Below are 21,010 nucleotides of genomic sequence, written 5' to 3'. Positions count from 1 at the left end.
CATTTGTATTTTAGTTTTTAATTTTTTCCATTTTTGTGCCGATACATTTGTAAATTCGTGTATGCTCAATAAAGACTATATTTTCCCTATATATAGTATTTGAATATGTTTTCTGAATGAGGTTTGACTTTTTGATAAATTTTATGCTGTGCAAATATCTTAATGATTTCATGGCCCTATCAAAAATACAAAAACATACTGTACAATCCAGCTTTTGGCCTTACCAATGTGGATTTCGACCAACATTCCCTTTATTCCGAGCGACATGCACCTGGAATATGAGGGATGTTGCTTCTTGTCACTGTCTCCCTTGGTAAAAAAGACACAACACCCTCCTATTGCATTCAACGGGAGAGATTTTGAAACTGAGAACGTCATGATCACACCGACTAGTTTACCAGACAATGTCTTGTCGAGAAGTTTCTTGGATAACATGGCCACCACATATTAATTTCACACATACACAGCAGCAGCTTCTTCTAAGGAAAACCAAAGACCCGAACATACCCCCTATTCTTTACAGTAAATCTTTCTCAAGTCTTACTAATCATCATTGCCCAAAAAGCCTAAAGGTACCCCGTGCTCCTTTTAGTAGCTGCAGGCCAAATGCTTGTTCAGCAGACTGTACTTACCTTCAGCTTATGTGAATGTGAGAGGGGTAACCTAATGACAATGGTGGGCTCCTTACTGTCATAGCAACAATCGGCGCCCCCAACCTTATTCCCTTACCCTATACACTGATGACAGAGGAACATTGGAAGCTACAGAAAAAAATCCTATCTGTTCTAGAATCAGTGGAGTGACACCTATTAAACAATGTCAAGTTGATGGAGGTGGTAGAAGACACTCTTTAAAAGGGAACCTGCCACCTGAGTGCTATTTTGGGGTCTATAGACATAGTACTGTATATGCCAAATATGCTTTGGTCATATGTTGTTTGAAATAAAGTATGTATAAAATGTACCTGGCTCCCTGCCAGATGCCTCAGCCTGAGTCCCAGAAAGGAAAATATCAAATTGTAACTTGTATCGAGTCTCCGATCCTGGCTCCTGCACTCCCTCTCCCCCTTCTTTTCCTTACACAGAGATGCCGGAGGGAGAGATTGGGGCAGATTTACTTACCCGGTCCCGTCGCGATCCCCCGGTGCGTTGACCGGCGAGGATTCGGGTCCAGGGCGATTCACTAAGATCGTGCATCCGAGTTCCTGCAGGTGTTGCTGCTGCGCTGAGATCCGCCAGAGTTCACCTTCTTCTTCCCGGTGCATGTAAGTGCTTGATCTTGCGACACAATTCTTTTTTAAATTCTGCGGATTGTCCAACGGCCACGCCCCCTGATCTCTGTCGCGTGCAAGCAGGCGCCGATGCACCAAAATCCGATCGAGTGCGCCAAAATCTCAGGGCAATTCGGCGCAAAACGGAAATCGTCGGGAAACCTGACAAAAAATGCGCCCGACGGACCCTTAGTAAATGAGCCCCATTGTCTCTAGTGAGCTGACACATCATTAGGGTTCCCTTCAAAGAAAGTCTTTTACCAGCTCCATCTACTACACATTGTTTAATAGGTGTCACTCCACTGATTCTAGAACAGATAAGATTTTTTCTATAGGCTCCACAATTGCTCAGAAATCAATGTCCAGCCAATGAATACCTATTGTGAAGCAAACATTTGGTGTTGGTAGAAATGGTAAGATGTTCTCTTCAAATTGTCGAAAACTGTATCTGTAAGTAGTAAGAAACTAGAATACACTACTTAATGTCAAGCATCTTAGGAGAGTAAAGTACTTGGTTACTAATTATCAGTAAACAACAGACTAGGCTGACCACTTCCAAACTGGAAAAAAAGAAGGAAATCTAATATCTAATAAAATGCTGTACATACCCGAGTACAAGTCCTGAAAAAGCTCCAATCGGCGTATGCTCAAATATATAAAAGGAAAAATAAACACAGTACTTACCTGTGGTGCTCCCCGCAGCTCCTCTGCTCTCTCATGGTTCCTGCGTAGCTATGCAGGTAGAGACAGGTCCATGCGCTCTGCCTGCACACATAGTATGAAGCAGCGGTGTTGCCACACTATGACAACAGTGTGCATGGACCCGTCTCTTCCCGCTCTGCTACACAGGAAACCGAGAGAGAGGGTGAGCAGCAGGAAGCCCCAGAGATAAGTACTAAGTATGTGTATATATATATATATATATATATATATACACACACACACACACACACACACACACACACACACACACACACACACACACACACACACACACACACACACACACACACACACAATGAGGGGCCTTGTGTGAGAGACTGCAAGGCATTTCATTAGTGAGGGGATGTTGCTGCAGGATATTTCATTGATGGAGGGGAGGCTGCTTGACATATCATTAGTGATGGAAGGCTGCTTCTTGATATTTCATTAGTGAAGGCAGGCTGCTGAGCATTTCATTAGTGAGGGGAGACTGCTGAGCATTTCATTAATGATGGGATGTTGTTGCTGGATATTTCATTGATCAGTGGAGGTTTCTGGACATTTCATTAATGAGGGGAGGCTGCTTGACATATCATTAGTGATGGAAGCCTGCTTCTTGATATTTCATTAGTGAAGGCAGGCTGCTGGGAATTTAATTAGTGAAAGAGGACTGTTGAGCATTTCATTAGTGAAGGGAGGCTGCTGGGCATTTTTCATTGGTGAGGGGAGACTGCTGGGCAATTCATTAGTGAGGACAGGCTGCTGGGCATTTCATTAGTGAGGACAGGCTGCTGGGCATTTCATTAGTGAGGACAGGCTGCTGAGCATTTCATTAGTGAGTACAGGCTGCTGGGCATTTCATTAGTGAGGACAGGCTGCTGGGCATTTCATTAGTGAGGGGAGGCTGCTGTGCATTTCATTATTGAAGGGAGGCTGCTGTGCATTTCATTGGTGAGGGGAGGCTGCTGTGCATTTCATTGGTGAGGGGAGGCTGCTGTGCATTTCATTGGTGAGGGGAGGCTGCTGAGCATTTCATTAGTGAGGGGAGGCTGCTGAGCATTTCATTAGTGAGGGCAGGCTGCTGGGCATTTCATTGGTGAGGGGAGGCTGCTGAGCATTTCATTAATGATGGGATGTTGTTGCTGGATATTTCATGGATGAGGGGAGGCTTCTGGACATTTCATTAATGAGGGAGGCTACTTGACATATCATTAGTGAGGGTAGGTGGCTGGCCTTTTCCTTAGTGAGGGAAGGCTGTTGGGCATTTCATTAGGGAGGGTAGGCTGCCAGGCATTTCATTAGTGAGGGGAGGTTGCTGGGCATTTAATAAATGATGGAAGGCTAGTGGGCATTTTATTAGCAAGGGGAGGCTGCTGGGCATTTCATTAGCGAGGGGAGGCTGTAACCAATGCATTTCTCACCTTAGGCTTATACTTGAGTCAATACATTTTCTCAGTTTTTTGTGGTTAAAATTAGGTGCGTCTGCTTATCTATGGGCCAGCTCATACTCGAGTATATACAGTAATTAGATTTTAAATATAATAACAAAGAAATGCCTCTCTATGTGGTCACGGCCCTTTCCTCATCGTGAATTTTTTGGTGTCGGAAAAGATGCATCTTCTTTACAAAGCGTTCTTTACATTTGGGACATGAGTAAGGTTTCTCCTTGGCGTGATTCCTCTGGTTTATAACAAAGCCTAACTTCCGGATGAAACAGTTGCGCCATTCAGAACTGTTCTCCGGCTTCCCCTCGGCATGGATCCTCTGGTGGATGATCAGATCTAGATTACTGTTAAAGTATTTCCCGCAGGTCGGACAAGGATACAACGTCTTCTTTCTTGTATGCAGGTTCATGTGGCGGATAAGGTAGGTATTACTGGTAAAGAGCTTGCCACACTCTATACAGGAGAATGGATTCTTCCCGGTGTGTAACTTTTGATGTTTCGACAGATTTTGGGTCTTAATGAAGGATTTCCCACAGTAAAGGCAGGAAAATGCTTTCTCTCCCGAGTGAAATCTCTGATGGTCGACCAGTTCTGATTGGCTGGAAAAGCATTTGTCACATTCGGAGCAGGCAAACGGTTTCTCGAGCCCGTGAACTTTCTGATGGCGGGTGAGAGACGAGCTGCTGGTGAAGCGTTTTCCGCACCTGATACAGGAGTAGAGGGGTTTCCTAGAGTGCCCCCTTTGGGAACCGGCGAGAGTTGACAGTTTTGATAAGCACTTACCGTCGCCGCCGCTTTCTCCGAAATGAATATTCTGATGTCTTACCAGACGAGCGTGACTCAGAAACGATTTTCCGCACTCCGGACACGTGTGCAGTTTCCGAAACATGTGGATTTTTCTGTGGGTGGAAAGTCCTGATTTACTCAGAAAACGTTTGCCGCATTCGGTGCATACGAACGGCTTGTCGGGCATTTTATGCTTCCTCCGGATATCCTTGCTACTCGTTGTATTTTGTGTCTCCATGGGTAAATAAATCTCAATTTCGGATGGTTTTTGCTCTCGGACAGTATAAGCCGCGTCTTGTTGTGTATGGTATACGGGTGTACAGGTGGCTGTGTTTCCTAGATAGTCTGCATCATATAAAACGGATTCCTCCTTAATATGCAATGACCCATGAGTAGGATTTTGAGTGTCTGTGAGATTGGGTAGTTCACCCGACTCCGGTTCTACTTTGACATAAGTATACGGGTATTGTTGCGTAGGAGCTGCGGCACTGTCCGTAGGATTATCTTCCGTTGATTCCGTCTTGATGTAGACAGTGTTATACTGTATAAGACCCGCCGGAGTGTGGAGATCTGCATATGGTTGACTTCCTACATCGTTAAACTCTGGTTCTTCTTTAAACGTGGGATAATGCGGTGTATGAGTGGCGGGTGCAGGAACACCAATGTCTGTGAAGGTTGTGTCGTTGACCAAAAGTGGGTCGTTCTCTGCAGGCAGTGCATATGCATGATCTAAAGTAACCGAGTAGTTATGTGTAAAGTTTTTATGATCTTCATCATGCTCAAAGTCAATTGCTGTGCCTTGTTCTAAGAAACCCGTGGCCGGCCAAATACTACTGAGAGCCTCAGGGGACGCTGCTTTCCGGCTAACTGTGTCCCGATGGTTTGTCTGATAGCCTTTAACCACTGATGACCCTCTGTGTTCATTCCTTAAATTAAGTGATGTACAGAATTCATAGGTAGCCATGGATGACTCTGTCAAAATTAAGGGAGATAACCATTTTTAACATTGGAATATCCACAACTGTCGACACAGAATATACGTACTGAAAACATTCATAGCTTCACGAGGCCATGCGGCTATAAACGTCTGAACTGAACGCGATGCAGATGGCACATGTATACTGAACGCGATGCAGATGGCACATGTATACTGAACGCGATGCAGATGGCACATGTATACTGAACGCGATGCAGATGGCACATGTATACTGAACGCGATGCAGATAGCACATGTAGACTGAACGCGATGCAGATGGCACATGTATACTGAACGCGATGCAGATGGCACATGTATACTGAACGCGATGCAGATGGCACATGTATACTGAACGCGATGCAGATAGCACATGTATACTGAACGCGATGCAGATGGCACATGTAGACTGAACGCGATGCAGATGGCACATGTAGACTGAACGCGATGCAGATGGCACATGTATACTGAACGCGATGCAGATGGCACATGTATACTGAACGCGATGCAGATGGCACATGTATACTGAACGCGATGCAGATAGCACATGTAGACTGAACGCGATGCAGATGGCCCATGTATACTGACCGCGATGCAGATAGCACATGTATACTGACCGCGATGCAGATGGCACATGTAGACTGAACGCGATGCAGATGGCACATGTAGACTGAACGCGATGCAGATGGCACATGTATACTGAACGCGATGCAGATGGCACATGTATACTGAACGCGATGCAGATGGCACATGTAGACTGAACGCGATGCAGATGGCACATGTATACTGAACGCGATGCAGATGGCACATGTATACTGAACGCGATGCAGATGGCACATGTATACTGAACGCGATGCAGATGGCGCATGTATACTGAACGCGATGCAGATGGTGCATGTATACTGAACGCGATGCAGATGGCGCATGTATACTGAACGCGATGCAGATGGCGCATGTATACTGAACGCGATGCAGATGGCGCATGTATACTGAACGCGATGCAGATGGCGCATGTATACTGAACGCGATGCAGATGGCGCATGTATACTGAACGCGATGCAGATGGCGCATGTATACTGAACGCGATGCAGATGGCACATGTATACTGACCGCGATGCAGATGGCGCATGTATACTGAACGCGATGCAGATGGCGCATGTATACTGAACGCGATGCAGATGGCGCATGTATACTGAACGCGATGCACATGGCACATGTATACTGAACGCGATGCACATGGCACATGTATACTGAACGCGATGCACATGGCACATGTATACTGAACGCGATGCACATGTAGACTGAACGCGATGCAGATGGCACATGTATACTGAACGCGATGCAGATGGCACATGTATACTGAACGCGATGCACATGTAGACTGAACGCGATGCAGATGGCACATGTATACTGAACGCGATGCAGATGGCACATGTATACTGAACGCGATGCACATGTATACTGAACGCGATGCACATGTAGACTGAACGCGATGCAGATGGCACATGTATACTGAACGCGATGCAGATGGCACATGTATACTGAACGCGATGCACATGGCACATGTATACTGAACGCGATGCACATGGCACATGTATATTGAACGCGATGCACATGGCACATGTATACTGAACGCGATGCACATGGCACATGTATACTGAACGCGATGCAGATGGCACATGTATACTGAACGCGATGCAGATGGCACATGTATACTGAACGCGATGCAGATGGCACATGTAGACTGAACGCGATGCAGATGGCACATGTAGACTGAACGCGATGCAGATGGCACATGTAGACTGAACGCGATGCAGATGGCACATGTAGACTGAACGCGATGCAGATGGCACATGTAGACTGAACGCGATGCAGATGGCACATGTAGACTGAACGCGATGCAGATGGCACATGTAGACTGAACGCGATGCAGATGGCACATGTAGACTTAACGCGATGCAGATAGCACATGTAGACTGAACGCGATGCAGATGGCACATGTATACTGAACGCGATGCAGATGGCACATGTATACTGAACGCGATGCAGATGGCACATGTATACTGAACGCGATGCAGATGGCACATGTATACTGAACGCGATGCAGATGGCACATGTATACTGAACGCGATGCAGATGGCACATGTATACTGAACGCGATGCAGATAGCACATGTATACTGACCGCGATGCAGATGGCACATGTATACTGAACGCGATGCAGATGGCACATGTATACTGAACGCGATGCAGATGGCACATGTATACTGAACGCGATGCAGATGGCACATGTATACTGACCGCGATGCAGATGGCACATGTAGACTGAACGCGATGCAGATGGCACATGTATACTTAACGCTATGCAGATAGCACATGTATACTGTACATATGCACATGTATACTGAACGCGATGCAGATAGCACATGTATACTGAACGCGATGCAGATGGCACATGTATACTGAACGCGATGCAGATGGCACATGTATACTGAACGCGATGCAGATGGCACATGTATACTGAACGCGATGCAGATGGCACATGTATACTGACCGCGATGCAGATGGCACATGTATACTGAACGCGATGCAGATGGCACATGTATACTGAACGCGATGCAGATGGCCCATGTATACTGTACATATGCACATGTATACTGAACGCGATGCAGATGGCACATGTAGACTGAACGCGATGCAGATGGCACATGTATACTGAACGCGATGCAGATGGCACATGTATACTGAACGCGATGCAGATGGCACATGTATACTGAACGCGATGCAGATGGCACATGTAGACTGAACGCGATGCAGATGGCACATGTATACTGACCGCGATGCAGATGGCACATGTATACTGAACGCGATGCAGATGGCACATGTATACTGAACGCGATGCAGATGGCACATGTATACTGAACGCGATGCAGATGGCACATGTATACTGAACGCGATGCAGATGGCACATGTATACTGAACGCGATGCAGATGGCACATGTATACTGAACGCGATGCAGATGGCACATGTATACTGAACGCGATGCAGATGGCACATGTATACTGAACGCGATGCAGATGGCACATGTATACTGACCGCGATGCAGATGGCACATGTATACTGACCGCGATGCAGATGGCACATGTATACTGAACGCGATGCAGATGGCACATGTATACTGAACGCGATGCAGATGGCACATGTAGACTGACCGCGATGCAGATGGCACATGTAGACTGACCGCGATGCAGATGGCACATGTATACTGACCGCGATGCAGATGGCACATGTATACTGACCGCGATGCAGATGGCACATGTATACTGAACGCGATGCAGATGGCACATGTATACTGACCGCGATGCAGATGGCACATGTATACTGAACGCGATGCAGATGGCACATGTATACTGAACGCGATGCACATAGCACATGTATACTGAACGCGATGCAGATGTATAGACACACGGCATCTTCAAACGGCTTACAGTTTGGTCCAAAATATTTGGACACGGAAACAAATGTAGCATTCTCCCCTTTCTTATAGTTCTAGAATGTACTTGGACACAAAGTCCAGACTGTCAGCTTCCATTTGAGGAGATCCATAATAAAAAAAAACATGGATGAAGGGTTTAGGAGTTTCAGCTCCTTTACATCTACCACCTTGTTTTCGAAGGGACCAAAACTAATTGGACAATGGACTCTTAGGTTGGTTTATGGGTAGCTCATTGTCATTATGTCATTCTCAATTAATCAGATAAAAGGCCTGGAGTGGATTTGAGGGGGGGGGGGGGGTGCTTGCATATGGAAGATTTTACTGTGAAGAAAACATGAGCTTTTAATGCAGGTGAAACAAGGCATTAACCCCTTAAGGACGCAGGGTTTTTCGGCTCATTTCTCGCTCTCCAACTTCAAAAATCCATAACTTTTTCATTTTTCCGTGTACAGACCTGTGTGAGGGCTTATTTTGTGCGTAACAAATTTTACTTTCCCGTAATGTTATTTATTTTAACATGCCGTGTACTCGAAGCTGAAAAAAAATTCCAAATGTGGAAAAATTGAAAAAAACCACGTTCTTGTGGGCTCAGTTTTTACGACTTTCACTCTTCGCTCCAAATAACACGCCTACTTTATTCTTTGGTTCGGTGCGATCGCGGTGATACCAGATTTATAGGTTTTACTGTGTTTTAATACATTTTCAATAATTAAACGAATGTGTACAAAAAAGAAAAAAAAAAATTTTGCCATCTTCTGACGCTAATAACTTTTTCATACTTTGGTGCACGGAGATGTGTGAGGGGTAATTTTTTGCGAAATGAGGCGACGTTTTCATTGCTACCATTCTGAGGTCTGTGCGACATTTTGATAATTTTTTATTTCATTTTTTTATGTTATGTAAAAAGGTGTAAAAGTCGCATTTCGGACATTTGGGCGCCATTTCCCGCCTCGGAGGTCACCGCCGGCCGTAACCGTTTTTATATTTTGATAGATCGGGCATTTTGGGACGCGGCGATACCTAATATGTTTGTGATTTTTACTGTTTATTATGTTTTATATCAGTTCTAGGGAAAGGGGGGTGATTTGAATTTTTAATATTTTATTAATTTTTTTTATTTTTTAAACTTTTTTTTCCCACTATTTCTTAGACCATCTAGGGTACATTAACCCTAGATGGTCAGATCGCTCCTACATATACTGCAATACTTCTGTATTGCAATATATGGCATTTTTGCAGCACATTCATTACAATGAGCCACTGGCTCATTGTAACGAATCTCCAGAAGCCATGTAGCCTCGTGTCAAACGAAGACCCGAGGCTACCATGGCAACCGAACGCCGCCCCCCGGTGACGTTCGGGGGCGCGGCGATCTTAATAAAGATTTTGCCGGCGGCAATGAAGAGGTTAATAGCACGCACCGACCGCGGTTATTAGCGGTGGGGGTTTTCTGCAATATGCAAAAACCCCCACCCTTGTATGAAGAGGACTCGTGAGTCCGTGAGCCCTCTTCATACATCCCTTATACCTCTGCGCCGTAGAGCTACGGCGCAGATCGTTAAGGGGTTAAAGAGAACCTGCCATGCAAACTAACAACTCCAAAAAAAAAGCATTACTCCTATTGGTTCCTAAATGGTTCCTTTCCATGGCTGCAAGTTTAAAATATCAGTTTGTAAACTTATATGCGACTCAACTGAGTCCAATGTCTCTAAGTAAGTCCAATCAATCCCTGCATATTAATTGGTTAATTGCATTGCCCTGTCTCCTTGAAGTAGAAGTCGATGGAGGTGTTCTGTGATTTCATGTGATCAGATACATACATGGGGTAGACATTGCAAATGTAACAGGATCTTAGATGACATCACCCTGGTCACATGACATGCTGAGAAGAGGCATCGAACATGGGGAGGAGCAGATGAAAGTGGCCAGCAAAACAGAACATAGAGATTGATGGAGCAGAGTGGTCATGCGCAGCCGTCTGCTCCATTAGCCTGACGGAGCGATGGGGAGTCTTACGGAGGTACCTGGAACCTTAGGAGACCCCTCGCTTTTGTGATCAGTGGGGGTCTCAGCACTGTTAGGCCCTATCCCATGGATAGTGCCTATCGTTTCTTCGTAGGAAAACCCCTTTAAAGGTAAAGTGCTGGGAACTCTCATTCTCTCTGGTTCTGTAGCACCTTTAACCACGACGCTGCTGTGTATTTAAACACAAAATTCTCATTTTTAAAATTACAGCAGAAGGAAAGCAACTGGAGTGCACATGACTGCCTAGTGCTGCCTTCACATCTGTCCCCCCATCAATAGGAGATCTAACAGTCTGACACTAATCTCCTATCCCCTTTTATTGAGCTGTTACCTGGTAATGTGACCATGACGTCCTTGTACTGGTCCTTATGTCCTTCTATGTAGTCCCACTCCTCCATGGAGAAATGGACCGTGACATCCTGACACCGTATAGGAACCTGACAAGCACAAAGACACAGTCATCATCCAGAGAGATTACACCTCAGGGCTTATCCACACTATAACTATATGGACATAAAGCTGTAGGCCTGCTCTGGACAGTATGGAAGAAGGGCAGCACTACGTTTGTTTGTCCATATCGAACCCAATGTTTAAGCATTTTAATATTTTATATATATATATGCAATCACATACAATCATCGCCTGTCCTTGCTACACTGTATCCCTGAAAATAAGACCTAGTGCAATTTTACTCAAGCTTAGGCTACATTCACACTAATGTGCTCAGGCTCTATCTGTCTGCGGCTCGGTTACGCTCACCGTACCGAGCCCGTACGCCATAGCTGTCTGTGGGGGGACATATGTACGGCCGCAAGCTTGTGGCCGTACATACATCCCCCCGACGGTTGTGTGAATGAGCCCTTACAAATATAAGGCCTCCCCTAAAAATAAGAGGAAGTCATTGCAGCAGCCCCCCCCCCACCCTATGCGTTAGTATTAGTACCTGGACAAGAAGGGCTCATTGAAGGGAAGTGCCAAACATGAGAGATTAGGGCCAATAATTATAATAGAAATGGAGTCACAAGAAACTCGGCATGAAATTCAGAGTTTGGAGAGTTATAAGGACCTTCCATAAGATCATGATATCACGGTCTCTGAATAATTGTTGCTTTTTGTAAGAGAATTTTATAAGGATGTTAGAAAAGTTGATGACTTGATGGTCTTTAAATAAAAAATGTAGCTTTTTGTTTATAAATACCGGGATTGTAAACTAATGAGATTATTGTACATGGAAATAGTCACAAGAAATCCTTATAGGCCGGTTATGTGATGTCTGTGATGACATGACTTCAGAGTGTTAATAATGTAGGTTTTTTTGGTTAAATAATAAATATGAATTCTTGTTCACAAAAAATTAGAAGCCCTTGTGAGCAGAAATGAACACAAGACACTGGAAAAAGGGTATTAAAGGGGTTTTCCCACAAAGAAAAGTTAGGCCCTATCCACAGGGGGACTTGCGAAATTTTTTGGGATTTGCACCCCTGTGACAGGTATTTAACTGGGGATTATGCTGCACGCCAGCTTTCATGCGACAGAAATTGGGGGGGGCTGTCGGACGATCCGAAAGATTCGGACTGAGCCCATGATTTAATATTCAAATTGTGTCACCACCAATGCACTTACATGCACGAGGAAGAAGAAGGTGAACTCCGGGGACCTGAGCGGGGAAGCGACACATGCAGGATATCGGGTGCAGGATCTTAGTGACTCCCCGCACAGCGCATTATACACGGACAATGCACTTACATGCACCAGAAAGAAGAAGGTGAACTCCAGGGACCTGAGCGGGGAAGCGACACATGCAGGATATCGGGTGCAGGATCTTAGTGACTCCCCGCACAGCGCATTATACACGGACAATGCACTTACATGCACCAGGAAGAAGAAGGTGAACTCCAGGGACCTGAGCGGGGAAGTGACACATGCAGGATATCGGGTGCAGGATCTTAGTGACTCCCCGCACAGCGCATTATACACGGACAATGCACTTACATGCACCAGGAAGAAGAAGGTGAACTCCAGGGACCTGAGCGGGGAAGTGACACATGCAGGATATCGGGTGCAGGATCTTAGTGACTCCCCGCACAGCGCATTATACACGGACAATGCACTTACATGCACCAGGAAGAAGAAGGTGAACTCCAGGGACCTGAGCGGGGAAGCGACACATGCAGGATATCGGGTGCAGGATCTTAGTGACTCCCCGCACAGCGCATTATACACGGACAATGCACTTACATGCACCAGGAAGAAGAAGGTGAACTCCTGAGACCTGAGCGGGGAAGCGACACATGCAGGATATCGGACACAGGATCTTAGTGACTCCCCGCACAGCGCATTATACACGGACAATGCACTTACATGCACCAGGAAGAAGAAGGTGAACTCCGGGGACCTGAGCGGGGAAGCGACACATGCAGGATATCGGGTGCAGGATCTTAGTGGCTCCCCGCACAGCGCATTATACACGGACAATGCACTTACATGCACGAGGAAGAAGAAGGTGAACTCCAGGGACCTGAGCGGGGAAGCGACACATGCAGGATATCGGGCGCACGATCTTAGTGACTCCCCGCACAGCGCATTATACACGGACAATGCACTTACATGCACCAGGAAGAAGAAGGTGAACTCCGGGGACCTGAGCGGGGAAGCGACACATGCAGGATATCGGGCACACGATCTCAGTGACTCCCCGCACAGCACATTATACACAGACAATGCACTTACATGCACCGGGAAGAAGAAGGTGAACTCCAGGGACCTGAGCGGGGAAGCGACACATGCAGGATATCGGGTGCAGGATCTTAGTGACTCCCCGCACAGCGCATTATACACGGACAATGCACTTACATGCACGAGGAAGAAGAAGGTGAACTCCAGGGACCTGAGCGGGGAAGCGACACATGCTGCATTTTTAATTTTACAGAAATGGACTTTGTGGGTCAAGGCAAAATTCACTTATAATTCATTATAGTCACTATAATATAATGTATAATATACGAGTTAGTATTGTGCTCATCACAGGTTAGGAGCCCTTGTGTAGGGCTCCATGCACACATCTGCTTGAGCAGACATGTGCCGTGAGCCGGGTGGAGAGGAGAGGGGGTGAGCACTGGCCACCCCTCCCCATAGGGAGCTGAACGGCCGTGCCGTAAACCCCGGCAGGTATAGGACCTGTCCTATTTTTTTGCATATTCGCACTCACCTCTCTGGTCAGTAGCTCTATGACCTTGTTGGTAAGTTCCAGGATCTTCTTCTCATTCATTTTGTCTTGGTTCAAGGAAGGAGGTGGAGGCTCCATACTGCGTCTCTGATCACTGCTACACTCACTGTTCCACATCACATCCTCATTCATTTTCTCCACAGGCCCATAATCCTACATAGTGGAATACATAAAAAAAAAAAAAAAAAACACATTTCAACCAATACAGTCACTTTTGGCCGGGAGAGAAGTGTAATCGTACCTTCAGGCTCATTAGCATCCTGGGGGTGTTACCAGAGCCCCTCCGTGCTGTAGCTACACTGTCTCCCCCTCAGCCTGATGTAATCCCACTGCAGCACAGGAAGTTTCACTACACAGTGGGAAGTAGAAATGCTCCTGCACACTAAAACAGCCTGGGAATCTACAGTACAGAGGGGCTCTGGTAACATGTCCAGAGCCCTTCCTGTTCATTAGCATATATAAGTTGATTTTAGAAGGAAGGAGGCCATAGATAACACATGTAAGAAGATACCACGGTCCCGATGCCTGGATCTATGAGTGGATTTTGATGTTTAGATTTCTTTTATCTTTTATTAACGCTTTTCTGTGGTAGGATGGAAAAAAATTGTGTGGTGGTTGTGCTGTTCACAAATGATGCGCCAGAAATAATTGTTTAACTTTTATTGCTATTTATCTACATTACATATGAAACATATTTTTTATGATGTATAAACTTTGTTTATAAACATTTTCTTTAGGGTGAGACCCCTTAAGAAGCCCCCAAAGGTAAAACACGTGCGTGGGAGTCTCATTGTCTGTCATTGCTGAGCACAGCGACACCGTTACGCTTTTCTGTATCTGAAGCTTTATTACATGGTAGACCCATAGGTCCCGAATCTCTCTGCAGGGCCGGCGCCAGTGCTGGGCATACCCGGGCAAGTGCCGGGGTCCAGGGCTCATGGGGGGGCCCACATAAGGCTGAACATAAGGACTCCATGGGGGTAAATGGGGCTGTTTTGGATAATAAACTAGAAAATATTTTAGGGAACAGGAGACGGTTTTAGTTTCAGAATTTTTTAATGCCGCCATGTGAGTTCACTGCAAAGGGGCCCACTGAGGCTCTGTCACCCAGGGGCCTACTGATACCGGTTGTTGATCACAACAACATTTCCCAGCATTCCTCACCTCTCCGGTCAGCAGGAAGATGATTTCTAAGGTGATGTTGAGTATCCTCTCCGTCAGCCGGCTCCGATACGTCTCCATGTGTAGGCGGCTTCTTCTGGAGCATCTACAGCTAGAGCAGAACACATGAGAAGGTGGAGATCAGCCAATGTGGTGACACCCATAGAAAGGTCATTGATGGCTTGCTATAGGTTGGCGGCGATGGAAGAGTTGAGACCCTCATCAATAAGATGAGTTTATCACACAGAGAATGGAGCCGAAAGTACCGTATTTTCCGGGCCATTAGGCGCACCGGAATATAAGGCGCATTAGTCCGATGCGCCTTATATATGTAATAATTCCATATATAAGGCGCATCGGACTATAAGGCGCAGGGTCGGGGCGTGGCGGAGGGCCGGGGGCGGAGCGGAGACCCGACGGGACGAGACGCCGAGACGCGGAACGCGGGGGGGAGGTAAAGAATATAATACTTACATAGGTCCCCGCTACCGGAGACAGCAGATCTCCAGCGGGAACTGCAGACCACGCGGCAGAAGTTGTTTGTGCCGCGTGGTCTGCAGTTCCCGCTGGAGATCTGCTGTCTCCGGTAGCGGGGACCTATGTAAGTAGGGTCCGCTGCCTCATATAGGGCGCACCGGACTATAAGGCGCACTTTGGATTTCCAAGGAAATCCAAGGCTTTTAAGGCTTATAGTCCGGAAAATACGGTACAGCTCTGTTCTGGTTGGCTGACACTTGCTGTTAATTGGCGCGATCAGCGACGCACATGGGCAACGCCATCGTGCCAGATGATCAGATCCTACGGACACAGGAATGACACCCTAGATAGGAATGACAGTGGTGGCGAACCTATGGCACATGTGCCAGAGGTGGCACTCAGAGCCCTCTCAATGGCACTCGCACCATCACCCCAGGGCAGAGTTCGCCAGACAGCACTCAAGGCCTCTTGCAGTCCCAGGCAGCCCAGGGCCCTAGAAGGAAGCTACAATGATAACCAAAGCTTCTTCTCCTTCTTTCTACTGTATTGGTGTCCTCAGGTGCCTATACTATTTAAAGGACACCTGTCATCAGGTCTCTGCCACTAGTCCTGTCACTACTACCTGTTGGAGCAGCTCACAAGGATCCCATCCCAGCCTTTATCTAGTTATTTCATACATTATTCATTGTAAAATTATCTATTCTTTATCATGTAAATGAGGCTGGTCACATGGTCAGAGGCAGTGATGTCACCCCTGTTACCCCTCCCCTCTCCTCCCCCTGCTCATGTCTGTGTGTAATGTATAGTAAAGCATTGCTAGTGTGTGTGCTGCATCTGCTGACATGCTGCATCCTCCTAATACACATGTGACATCAGCTACACAAGTACCTGACATGTTCTGCTATAACATGGCTGCCTGGAGCTGCTGTATCTCTCCTATACACACACACACACAGGCTGCAGGGGGCGTGGCCACCAGCACCAGGAAGCACATCATTATACAGCCTCACATCATTATACAGGCTGTCAGTCATGCACTGGGGGTGTGGCTGTGCCTCCCACTCATTAATAGAGTGGACAGCTTGAATATGCTAATGCTTCATTGGACATTTCACAGGTCATTTGCATACAGCTTTAGGACCTCATTGCTTAGGTTTACAGGCATGTAGAGGGACAATGAAGGGATAGAGGCAATGCTCTCTAATGGCAGTTTATGAAAATATATTTAGTTTAGGGGGTTATTTTGCATGACGGGTTCTCTTTAAACATGTAACAGAGCAGGGAGTAATAAGTTACTGCTTAAATTGTCGCATCGGCACTTTGCGAAAAGCATGTGGGTTATGGATGTAGTTTGGGCACTCTGCATCTATAAGGTTTGCCATCGCTGGACTAGGAATAGAGCAGTGTACAGTTGTATTATAGTATATAGTGATCAGGTACCCGAAACCTCCTCGGGGGCCTGAAAGAATAATAAAAAATAAGTTCCCTATATAAAGTTCCCTAACACACATATATCATAAACGTGTGAGGTACCACCGCATCCCAAAACGTCCAATCTATCAAATTATAACTAGGCCATGAACGCCGTAACAGAAAAATGTGTCAGAATTGCCACTTTTTTCACCGTTTAGCCCCCCCCCCCCCCCCATTAAATCGCGTGGCTTCCCAGTACACAGCACAGAATATTATATGGTACAATATGTGGTCCTGAAAGGGTTAAACATCTTTTTACCCTAGCTAAATGAACGAACTGGATGATTGGGTACAGTTTTGGCCGTGTGATCCCGACATATTGCTGGATTGGTGGCTGAACCCAAACATTGGATCCGCTCATCACCACCCACAGCCCTTTTTCATTTCTGTTTTTTTTTTTAAAGGGAACCTGTCACCAGGTTTCACTAAAGACCGGTTACAGAAGCCCATGACACCTGCAGTGCACATCTGCCTCTCTGCCTTTTCTAAACATTTGCATTACAATATAATAGTGTGTAATAACTTAACCTGCACCCTGACAGAATCCTCTGTGTAGTCCCAGGGGTTGGGCTTTGGTTTGGATGCATTTAAAAAAACAACATGTGACTTGTCTGTGCTGCAGACTCCTCACCTCTCAGCCCCCACCGGTGTGCTCCTGTACAGCTTCTCCCTCCCCCACTGATGTCATCTGACCAGGCTGTGGACAAAGCTGTGAAGGAGCAGGAGGGAGGAGCTGTAAAGGAGCACAAAGGTGGGGGCTGAGAACTGAGGACAAACTTGTGTTCATTGATAACATTTTTGAGAAAAGTGTGAGCTTGTGTTGACATATTGTAAATCTTATGGGTCGCAAAGTAGAAGAAATTCAGGATGCGGCTGTTTTGGCTCCTGACTCCTGAGGATCTTGTGATCGCTGCGGCCAATCAGGTGCCTTAGTGGTCACAAGTGGTCGCAAGTACCGTTTTCCATCTGAGGCCAGTGGATTGGTTACCAATGGGATCACAAGGTCCTCACATTTCGGTGGCTTCCCATGTTACAGGACCCTGTTGTGAGGACACAGTTGTCCATTTATGTGGGATACAAGAGCTGACCCTGGTCCTGGGACACGGTGGTCCCTATTACAGGGCTATTGCTGTCCACATTAGGGGCTGCGGTGGCTGTACATATTGGCGGACAAGGACAATGACTATGCACGTTACCTCTGTACAGTCACTGTCCTAGGTACTAAGATAGCCCAGCCCCTCTTATGGGGGTATCTGGTGCTGCCCCTCTTATGGGGGTATCTGGTGCTGCCCCTCTTATGGGGGTATCTGGTGCTGCCCCTCTTATGGGGGTATCTGGTGCTGCCCCTCTTATGGGGGTATCTGGTGCTGCCCCTCTTATGGGGGTATCTGGTGCTGCCCCTCTTATGGGGTATCTGCTGTCGCTCTTATAGGGGTATATGGGGCTGTCAACATTACAGGTGTATCTGGTGCTGCCCATCATATCGAGGCATATGATGGATGACCCACTTATGGGGGTATCTGGTGCTGCCAATCTTGCAGAGCTATCTAGTGCTGCCCCTCTTCTGGGGGTATCTGGGGCTGTCCCTCCTATGGTGGTATCTGGGACTGTTATGGAGGTATCTAGGACTGCCTGGGGTATGGGGGATATCTGGGGCAGCCCCTCTTATGGGGGATATCTGGGGCAGCCCCTCTTATGGGGGTACCTGGGGCAGCCCCTCCTATGGGGAATATCTGGGGCAGCCCCTGCTATGGGGGTACCTGGGAATGCCCCTCTTTTGGGGGTTTCTGGGGCAGCCCCTCCTATGGGGGGGGGTATCTGGGGCAGCCCCTCCTATGGGGGGGGTATCTGGGCCGGCCCTCCTATGGGGGGGGGGGTATCTGGGGCAGCCCCTCCTATGGGGGGGGGGTATCTGGGGCAGCCCCTCCTATGGGGGGGGGGGGGGGTATCTGGGGCAGCCCTCCTATGGGGGGGGGGGTATCTGGGGCAGCCCCTCCTATGGGGGGGGTGGAATCTGGGGCAGCCCCTCCTATGGGGGGGGGGGTATCTGGGGCAGCCCCTCCTATGGGGGGGGGTATCTGGGGCAGCCCCTCCTATGGGGGGGGGGGGGTATCTGGGGCAGCCCTCCTATGGGGGGGGGGGGGTATCTGGGGCAGCCCCTCCTATGGGGGGGGGGTATCTGGGCAGCCCCTCCTATGGGGGGGGGTATCTGGGGCAGCCCCTCCTATTTGGGGTATCTGGGGCAGCCCCTCCTATTCGGGGTATCTGGGGCAGCCCATCCTATTCGGGGTATCTGGGGCAGCCCCTCCTATGGGGGGGGGGGGTATCTGGGGGCAGCCCCTCCTATGGGGGGGGGGTATCTGGGGCAGCCCCTCCTATGGGGGGGGGGTATCTGGGGCAGCACCTCCAATGGGGGGGGGGGTATCTGGGGCAGCCCCTCCTATTCGGGGTATCTGGGGCAGCCCCTCCTATGGGGGGGGGGGGTATCTGGGGCAGCCCCTCCTATGGGGGGGGGGTATCTGGGGCAGCCCCTCCTATGGGGGGGGGTATCTGGGGCAGCCCCTCCTATGGGGGGGGGGGGGTATCTGGGGCAGCCCCTCCTATGGGGGGGGTATCTGGGGCAGCCCCTCCTATGGGGGGGGGGGTATCTGGGGCAGCCCCTCCTATGGGGGGGGGTATCTGGGGCAGCCCCTCCTATGGGGGGGGGGGGGTATCTGGGGCAGCCCCTCCTATGGGGGGGGGTATCTGGGGCAGCCCCTCCTATGGGGGGGGGGGGTATCTGGGGCAGCCCCTCCTATGGGGGGGGGTATCTGGGGCAGCCCCTCCTATTCGGGGTATCTGGGGCAGCCCCTCCTATGGGGGGGGGGTATCTGGGGCAGCACCTCCAATGGGGGGGGGGTATCTGGGGCAGCCCCTCCTATTCGGGGTATCTGGGGCAGCCCCTCCTATGGGGGGGGGGTATCTGGGGCAGCCCCTCCTATGGGGGGGGGGGTATCTGGGGCAGCCCCTCCTATGGGGGTATCTGGGGCAGCCCCTCCTATGGGGGTATCTGGGGCCCTCTCTGTTACGGGTTACTGTGATGTAATATAGACACTGCGGCTGTATTATACAGGGACACTGTGGTCGGGGGCTCTGGCTCTGCTTGTGTTGAGGAACTGGTGGATATCCATGGTGATTGAACACTTGGCCGTCCAGGACTTTGCTCTGAGGATTCGGAATATCGGTGTTACCTGCTCGGGCACTGTGCACACGGGGGCAGTGGCGGCGGTAACGCGCACTCTCCGCTTTCCCCTGGACGCTCTGCGCCTCAGCACTTCCGGCTCCGCACGTGACAGCCGCGCGTGGTAGACGCCCCCTGTCACGCGGCATCGCTTCCCTGATTGGCCGCCGCTGCTCAATGTGTCAGCCGCGCCCTCTGCTGTCCGCTCCAGGAAGTTCACCCACAAGCAGTGACCTATGTCAGCTATGTCATCAGCTGCTGTCACCCAGTGGTGCAGTCACCCCCTCCCAATAATATACACTTATTTGTCATTTGTTATACTGGGCGAATCTCAGTGTATACATATATAAAAGTATCCCAAATCAATTTACATATTATCTACATGTATACAGTCCCCCACATAATGAATGAATACATGCATTCCCCCCTTTTAACCCCTTAGCACTCAGCGCCCTACCAGTACTGCGCGGGCTCCTGCTATTAGCGCTCAGCGCCGTACTCGGGCAGGAGCCGAACCGGCATCGGGAGTCGCGGGATGTCAGAGGTAATCTACCGCTGACATCCCCGGGTAACACCTGCGGTCGGAATGGGCCCAATCGTGGGTGTTTAACCCGTTAAATGCCACGGTCAGCGCGACTGCAGCATTTAACATACCTTTGGGGGGGTCTTTTCCCCATTATTCCCCCCCCCCCCTGAGCCGTTTTGGGGGGGTACCCCTGGGCAGCCCTGGGGTCCAATCGTAGGTAAGTACTGAGT

General features: G+C 48.5%; 2 protein-coding genes across 3 annotated transcripts in view; one reads left to right on the top strand and one right to left on the bottom strand.

Moving 5' to 3' along the window:
• The window catches only part of LOC140106063 (uncharacterized), a 44,230-nt gene that overhangs the window by 1,410 nt on the left and 21,810 nt on the right, over positions 1 to 21,010 (top strand). The gene's annotated exons all lie outside the window — the stretch shown is intronic.
• LOC140106053 (uncharacterized) lies at positions 124 to 20,389 on the bottom strand. Of its 2 annotated transcripts, XM_072130236.1 has the most exons (5): positions 20,265 to 20,389; positions 15,088 to 15,196; positions 13,906 to 14,076; positions 11,029 to 11,134; positions 124 to 5,175 (listed from the first exon to the last, which is right to left on the bottom strand). In XM_072130236.1, the coding sequence occupies exons 2-5, from the start codon at positions 15,163 to 15,165 to the stop codon at positions 3,533 to 3,535; spliced, it is 1,998 nt and encodes a 665-aa protein (XP_071986337.1). In that variant the 5' UTR covers positions 15,166 to 15,196; positions 20,265 to 20,389; the 3' UTR covers positions 124 to 3,532. The 2 variants fall into 2 exon arrangements, with proteins under 2 accessions (XP_071986337.1, XP_071986338.1); XM_072130237.1 differs by lacking the exons at positions 11,029 to 11,134; positions 15,088 to 15,196; positions 20,265 to 20,389 and having other exon boundaries at positions 13,906 to 14,032.

This window comes from Engystomops pustulosus, chromosome 11 (assembly GCF_040894005.1).
Source record: "Engystomops pustulosus chromosome 11, aEngPut4.maternal, whole genome shotgun sequence".
NCBI lineage: Eukaryota > Metazoa > Chordata > Amphibia > Anura > Leptodactylidae > Engystomops > Engystomops pustulosus.
This window is presented reverse-complemented; position numbering and strand designations above follow the sequence as displayed.